The 8301-nt window shown below is 41.0% G+C and overlaps 1 protein-coding gene across 1 annotated transcript; it reads right to left on the bottom strand.

Moving 5' to 3' along the window:
* Positions 1–6601: 6601 nt before the first annotated feature.
* LOC308431069 (coiled-coil domain-containing protein 25) lies at positions 6602–7585 on the bottom strand. The gene has a single exon (XM_080930419.1). It carries the CDS (start codon positions 7524–7526, stop codon positions 6900–6902), a length of 627 nt encoding a protein of 208 aa, XP_080786545.1. The 5' UTR covers positions 7527–7585; the 3' UTR covers positions 6602–6899.
* Between the last annotated feature and the right edge of the window lie 716 nt (positions 7586–8301).

Consider the following 8301-nt stretch of genomic DNA (forward strand, 5'->3'; position numbering starts at 1 on the left):
TCACGCGCAGTTCCCCACGAACGATCTCTCTGTCCAGTCTCTGTCCACGCGGAACCTCCCGCAATCTCTCCTATCGGGTCCCTTCCCACGTGGTGCCTCTCCGCCATCCCTCCACGTGGTCTCTCTCTCTCCGTCTTCCTCTTCTTCTCCCGTGGGGGAGAAAATGCACTGCTATACATGCCTCAGAGACTTGTGTTGCTACCTGATCGGTGCATCCTCCTGTAGCTCAATCACGTGCCCCGGGGGTGGGCTGTGACTTATGTGGTGCATGCACATTAAGTCTCTTGGCTGGGCCACAGCTCTGTTTGCTGAGTTCTCTGCGGGAAGCCGGCACCATGTTTGGGTGCAGCACAAATGGCTCCCTACAGTAAACAAACTACTAAATCCTTCCCCCCCCCCAAACTGCTTTGGTCATGGTATTTCATTACAGCTATAGTCACCCTCACTAGGACACTAAGTCAGATTCTCTGTTTATACATAATCATTGTCTTGATTTAAGCCATGGAATAACAGAATAAGCTGGGACCAGTGTAATCCTAGCTATTTAGGAGATTAAGTCGGGAGGATCACAAGTTCAAAGTTTGCCTGGGCTACAGAACAAGGCCATGGTTAGCCTAGGCAATTTAGTGACCACCTTACCCTCATGTCATAAAAAAAAATGTCAGGGCTTCAGTTCTGAGGTACAACAGTTGCTGAGCATATGTGAGACCCTATTTTCATTTACCAGGACAGCAAATGAACAAACAAAACCTTCTCTCTGTGTAACTGGGATATATATTTCTATAGCATTTCAAGCTCATTATTACTCTTTCACACTACTTTGTAACAGAGGTTCTTTTACCTTCCTGTAAAGATGAAGAAATTGGGACTTTCAGAGGGTAAACAGCTGGCTAATACCCACAGTCTGAGGACTAGGAACTGTTGGATTCAAATGTAACTGTGTTTCACTTCAAAACTTGATTTAAAATTGTCCTGGGTTTACCTAGGCAATATTGTTTATAAAAGATAGAAATAGGGAGAAGGCAGACATGGGGAAAGAAAGGGAAGATTTGCTATAACTCCGAATAAAGGTGAGATTAGAGCTGTAGAGAGCAATGCAAAAGGCGAGAGTTATTTGCTTACTGCATGGTCTCTCAGAAAAAGAACAACTCTGCTCAACAATGATATTCTGAGCTATGGCAGACACGTGATGGAATGAAGACCCCAGGGGATAGAAAATTAGATCTACCTTGAAGTCACTGTTTTGATGACCAATGGCCAATCCTGCTTAAGATGGTATTAGATTTGACTTTCTGTTGCTATACACGGTCCTTGTTCTACTTGAGGAGAAATCAATATTCATAATGCAGCTTAGGAAATACACAGGAAGCCATTCAAGTACTGTGTAGAAGGTTTAGAGATACAGCTCATGTGCCTAAGTCCTAGTGTGATTACCCAGCAGCAGGTAAGATCCAGGTTCCTAATTCCTGCACTCAGGAAGTAGAGGCAGGAGGACCAGGACTTCAAGGTCATCCTCAGCTACACAAGGAGTTGAAGGTCATCCTGGCATCCTTTGGCTCTGCCTCAAACCCAAACCCAAAGGAAAGAGAGTGAAGGCCCTGACAGTTTCCTTATCTCTAGGGCCATGTCTCCACCTTATGGGAGGTATTGGAACTACAATAAATTTTGAAGGTGACTTATATAGACTGATGACTGCATCTGCTGATTATAGTAAACAAGAAGAAATATAATATCTCCACCAACGGCACACACAGTTTATCATTCCTTATTGTAGTGAATAACTTAAAATCTATTGATTTTTTTCATAGCCAAACACACTGTTTTCCCACATTGATTGGAAACCATCAATGCTGTTCCATTTAAGGTTTGTTACATGCACTTCCCATATTGCTTTATTTACTGGTATGTATTTAATCAGAAACCAAACTTACATACATGTTGTTGACATCGATATGAGGGGGAGAAGGATGTAGAAGGAGAAATAAATTTGAGCAATTTCAAAACTTTTCTCCGGACACAGACCATTTGCACACAGTTGACTTGCTGAAATTCTAATATTTTCGATTACTCTTTAAATTTTCATTTACATTATATACATCAATCATTGTAGCTTTTGTGAATCACTTTCTTCTAATCCCTGGTAAAAGGATTGGATTAACATATCACCAGTCTCTTGGTTTAGATACAGATACAATGATTTGTGTGTCTCAGAATCATCAATGGGCTTTTGGGTATAATCTGTAGTTGAAAATAGCACACAGGATTGTTATCATGCTAGTTTTAAATAATGACATCAAACATAAATTGAGTGCATTAGAAAGGCTTTGTAGTCTGCAACTTGGAAAAGGAAAATGAAGAATCAAATTGGAGGAGGCTTAAAAGTAATTTATTAGGTAATCCAGGCAGGGAAGCCAGCAGCTGAAAATACTCCAAGCATCCTAAGTTTGCCAAGGACTTTAAACACGTACTGTTCTTTGAAAATACAGGTTCTATCTTCCAGGTCAACAGTGGGTTCTGTTATTTAGAACGTCTCTCCAAAACTTGTGCAGAAACATAAGTGGCATTGTTACTTCTGAAGTCCAAGGAGACTCTCAGAGGCCACAAGGTCAAGAGGCTACTCTTGTGAAAGAGCTGCCGTAAAGAGGGTAAGAACTCGAAAGCAGTCTGAGTTCTACCTACCCTGGCTTCTCTGTTTGCTCATTACCCTTCTGCTGGGCTATACTATCCCTTGGAAATCCCAGTCAGATTTTAGACAGGTATCTGCCATAGAAGGCAGGACAGCTATGAGAGCCTGGGAAATATAATTCAGCTATAGTCTCCATGGCCAAAAATTTAGTAGACGACTGAAGTGCGTTTTAAAAGTTCAAACCTGAAACTCTGATACTTGAGGGCAAGAAGAGTTGAATATCCTGGTTCATGAAGGCAAGAAAGTGGTTTACTTCATCTCAATCTTTTTTTTTTAATGCAATCTTTAATTTTTTATTGGATATCTTCTTTATTTACATTTCAAAAGTTATCCCCTTTCCCAGATTTCCCTCTGGAAGCCCCCTCCTCCCATCCCCTCCCTCTATAAGAGTGTTCCCCACCCACCCACTCCCACCTCCCTGCCATGGCATTCCCCTACACTGGGATATTGAGCCTTCACAGGACCAAGGGCCTCTCCTCCTATTGATGCCAGACAATGCCATCCTCTGCTACATATGCAGCTGGAGCCATGGGTCCCTCCATGTGTACTCTTTGGTTAGTGGTTTAGTCTCTGGTAGCTCTGGTGGGTCTGGTTGGTTGATATTGCTGTTCTTCTTGTGGGTTAATAATCCCTTTGGCTCCTTTAATCCTTTCCCAACTCCTCCATTGGGGACCCTATTCTCAGTCCAATGGTTGTTTGATTGAATCCAACTCTGTATTTCTCAGGCTCTGGCAGAGCCTCTAAAGAAACAACCATATCAGGTATCTGTCATTATGTACTTCTTGGTATCCACAATATTGTCTGGGTTTGGTGACTGTATATGGGATGGATCCCCAAGTGGGGCAGTCTCTGGATGACCTTTCCTTCAGTCTCTGCTCCATACTTTGCCTCTGTATTTCCTCCTGTGAATATTTTGTTTCCCCTTTTAAGAAGGACTGAAGCATCTACTCTTTGGTCTTTAAACTTCTTGAGCTTCATGTGGTCTGTGGATTGTATCTTGGTTAATCCGAGCTTTCGGGATAATAACCACTTATCAGTGAGTGCATACATACTATGTGTGCTATTTTGTAATTGTGTTACCTCACTTAGGAAAATATTTTCTAGTTCCATCGATCTGCCTAAAAATTGTATAAAGTCATTGTTTTTAATAGCTGAGTAGTACTCTGTTGTGTAAATATACCACAATTTCTGTATCAGTTCTTCTATTGATGGATATCTGGGTTCTTTCCAGCTTCTGGCTATTATAAATAAGGCTGCTATGAACATGGTGGAGAATGTGTCCTTGTTATATGTTAGAGCATCTTTTGGGTATATGCCCGGGAGTGGTATAGCTGGGTCCTCAGGTAGTACTGTGTCCTATTTTCTGAGAAACTGACATACTGATTTCCAGAGTGGTTTTACCAGCTTACAACCCCACCAACAGTGGAGGAGTGTTCATCTTTCTCCACATCCTTGCCAGCATCTGCTCTTACCTGAGTTTTTGATCTTAGCCATTCTGACTGGTTTGAGGTGGAATCTCAGGGTTGTTTTGATTTGCATTTCCACAATGACTAAGGATGTTGAGCATTTCTTTAGGTTCTTCCCAGTCACTCGGTATTCCTCAGTTGAGAATTCTTTGTTTAGCTCCATCCCCCAATTTTTAATAGGCTTATTTGATTCTCTGGAGTCTAACTTCTTGAGTTCTTTGTATATATTGGATATTAGCCCTCATTTCAATCTTTTATCTTGCTTGTCTGTGAGGAATTGGATGTGTCCACCGATCTTGGTAAGGAGGAGGCTTAACTCAGACTATCAATTTAAATACTAATCTATTCCAGAAACATCCCTGGAGACACATACCAAAGGAATGTTTTACCAGCAATGCAGGTATCTTTTAACCCAGCCAACCCGACACACATAAAGCTGACTCATCACATATTTTGGCAAGTGGAGAAAACACTTAACAAGGATAAGAACATGTGCATGTACATATCTGAAGTTAGCATGCAGTGTAGTGTCATCCATTGGTGCTTTGTTAGTTTCTGAATTCCTTTATGTCTTAAACTGATCTTACTTTTTTTCTTGCAAGAGAGAAGAGTAATTAATCTTGGAGGGGTTTCTTTGGCCAACATCAGTGATTCCTTTTGGATGTGTGATTTCTGTAACTCTAAAAGAAGAGACAATTGTCACACCAGTAATTTTCTTGCTAATTACATCATTTGAAGCTCATCAATGGTTTTATTGTGCTAGACACAAAGCAGGACGACATTACAAGACTCAGGGAAGAGTTAACCATCTGCATCTTGCTAATTCTTGGTCCTGAACCCCAAAGGCCTTATACAGAAACCCACGACATCTGGAAACTCTATATTTATTTTATCTTGAGTAGCTACATTTTAATAATGACCATGAAACAGTGATACCTTCAAGCTAAATGTGAAAATAATAATTTTATGGTTTGATGGAAGAGTGATATCATCCTAAAAGTACCTTCAGTTCCACACATTTTTGACTTTCCATTTCATGCTGAGAGATATATGTTCACTCTTCATCCATCCAGTGAAGGGTGCTGCCTATACGGAAGGAAGGACAGCATGAAATGACACAAGCAACTTCTCCTCTTGCCAAATGTGAAGCGTTTATGGTATCTTTCCCAATTATTTTTTTTATTAAAAGATAGTGACCTGGTACGATTGGAAACATAGCCATGTTGATACAGTGCTTGTCGAGAAGGCATGAGGTCTTGGGTTTCATCCCCAACACTACATGAACAGAGAGTGGTTGTCAGAGGCAGTAATCCTGGGCCTGAGGAGGCAGAGGCAGCGAAGTCAGAAATCCAAGCTCCTTATTGGCTTCATGGTGAGCTCAAGGCCATGATGAACTCACTAGGTTAAGGCCTCATTTGGTTTTTTTTTTTTTTTTTTTTTTTTGATAAAAAAATGATACTTTATTATAATTTTTTTTAAATCACAGAACTCCAGTCCAGACACTCACACACACGCACACATACACAGACACGCACACACACATACAGATATCTGGTGCTGACTTTCATACCCCTCAAGTTGGCTAACAAGTTATGCCTTAGGGAATTTTCCAGTTCAACTCATACTCAACTTGGAATACCAGGGGTCATGATCTAGTTTTGCCCATTTGCCCAGTGATGACAGTTGGTACATTTGCTGAAGAAATCATTTCTGCTGGCTCAGTACCCAGTGCTGTGGGCACTTTGTGGTGCTCTAGAGTACGGATCTGCATTGCCACTCACTACCCTGAGGGCTCTGCTCTCTCCTCTCACTGTTCTGTTGAGTCTGTATAGGGGTTTCCTTAAACACTGTAACAAAAAGGTATCTAGACCAGTACCTATGCTACATGTGAAATCACTGAACCTACAACTGTGGGGTTACAATTCAACATATTATTCCAAAAAAAGAAACAGATCCCTTGGCTGGCTAGGGAAAATGCTTGATTCTTTCTAAAGATTTTGTTTCATGATACAGTCAAGACAATGATGAGGCCGTCTGTGTCACAGCACCCTTTCCTGTCTCCCTCCACACACAGAAATGGCTTCAGGCGCTAGTTGTCACATCTGTGGCTTGGGTCACTTGTGATTTTCAGTGATGAGTTCCCAAGCTTGGTTAAGATCATCTATGTAACTACAATGCTGAGATGGGGCCCTCACCTCAGAGAGAACAAAACCCTTAGAATAAGCTAGGCATTGATGCCAGCAAGAGAGAACTTGCCAATACTGAAATCCAAGTGAAGTCAAACCCACATGCCTTTCCTCTAATCAGGAAACTGTCGTCAGGAGGGCCAGGCCTGAGCAACCCAACGGTCTTCTTCATACAAGTAGGTGTTTTAGAAATAGGAACACACTTCATGACGTCTGTTTCCAGGACAGACCACAGCCACAAAAACACTCTGCAGAGTCGGTCTGCTCCAATGTCTATCTCAAAAACAAAGGCAACTAGCCTTCATGAGGTACTGACAGATATTCTGCCAAAAATATTCTCCTTTCCCTAAATTTAAGTTGTCTTCAAGTTCAACTATATTATACATCTGTTCTTTTCATCAGCAAAAAGATGACTTTTTTTAAACTCCAAAAACCAATGATGCCTATGTAGAATGAAGGTAGAATTTTGGTTGGTTGGTTTCTGTAATTCAGAACCTAGATGAAATCAGAAGCTCTGTAATGGTCTGCACATTCATGTCTTCCCAGGGTCCTTTGCTCAGCTCACATGAACTCATCAGAATCGTTACCATCTTGATTTGAGGACATATTCTCAACTTTCATTAGTGACGAGTAGCTCCTAAGTTCATCCATTTCCCTTTTCTTCTTCATTTCTTCTTTCTCTTTCCTCTTCATTTCCTGAATCTGGGCTTTCTTCTCATTCCTCTCTTCACGGTCTCGGCTTTCTTTCTCTGCTGCTAGGTCCGGAAACTTCTCCAATTTGGTCTTTTCTAATCGGTTCAAGATTTCATTCACTTTCTTCTCCACAGTCACAATCTTTACGTCCTTCTGCCTGTGAAAGCCTATCTGCCCCACATCCATGTCAGCTGTTTTCTTCAGGTTAGACCACGGCGTGTAAACCACATTAACGTTGTTCATCTTGCAGCCTTGAATGCTATTGGCCTTCACGAGGTGGGCACAGTCCATCAGAACCTCCTTTGGAATGTCTTCTATCTTCTCTCCCTTTTGTAATCGTAGGTATACGTGAGCCGAAGAGAGCTTGTCCACGTGAAACCAAACATCTTCAGGCCAGCCGTACTTTATCAGATCTTCATTTTCATATTTATCCTTTCCCATGTAAATAGTGTAAGTAGATGAATTCACACTGCTGCTGGTGAAGTAGAACACCATGATCCTGGTAGAAGAGTGGCGACCTCTGCTCAAATCGCGAAGCTCGAGAAACCACCGGCGCGAGGAAGGCCTCATTTGGTAAAAAGGGGATCCACAAATCCCCGTTTCAGGGGCATTGGGGAAGAACAAATGATTATGCACACGAAGGGCTTTGAGAAGTACACCGTCCACAACAGGCACTCAATGAACATGGGTGCAGAACAAAACATTTTCTAAGTTCTCTAAGTAACCACATATTAAAGAACCACAGAACTCCATTAAGAATATTAATAGAAAAGCTATTTCAGCATCTTGCTTGTAGCAATATACATCTATAACACAATGGCATACTATACTTCTTGAAAACATGATATTTAACTCTTTCCTTAATGGTAAGAAAAGTAAGTTGGGAGGAAGAAGGAGTCTTGGTTGTATTTAATGTCTCTCTGGCACTGAGCAAATTGTAAGAATTCTCTAGAATTCAATGTTTTCATCAGTAGAAATGATTGTCCCTTTGTGAGCTCCCTCCCATGTAGCCATGAAAACACACTTATTTGTAAACCTGAAAGAAATTCTTTTTATTCCATCAGCATATTATGATAAAAATGATATGAATACATTATATTATATATAAATTATATATAATATGTATGTTATATATACATTGTGATATAAATATACAGCCTTACTTCCTGGCTTCCAGTTCAAGGCACTAGAGTGTCAGATGCAGGAGAGGAATGTCTGGTTGACACCTGTGTTAAGGTAAACAAGGCTGTTATTTTGTACCCACTGATTT

The sequence above is a fragment of the Micromys minutus genome, assembly GCF_963924665.1.
Source record: "Micromys minutus genome assembly, chromosome: 16".
Classification (NCBI taxonomy): Eukaryota; Metazoa; Chordata; class Mammalia; order Rodentia; family Muridae; genus Micromys; species Micromys minutus.

Bases quoted from the DNA above. Each gene is read 5' to 3' on its own strand.
- LOC308431069 (XM_080930419.1), bottom strand. From the start codon at position 7,526: ATGGTGTTCTACTTCACCAGCAGCAGTGTGAATTCATCTACTTACACT.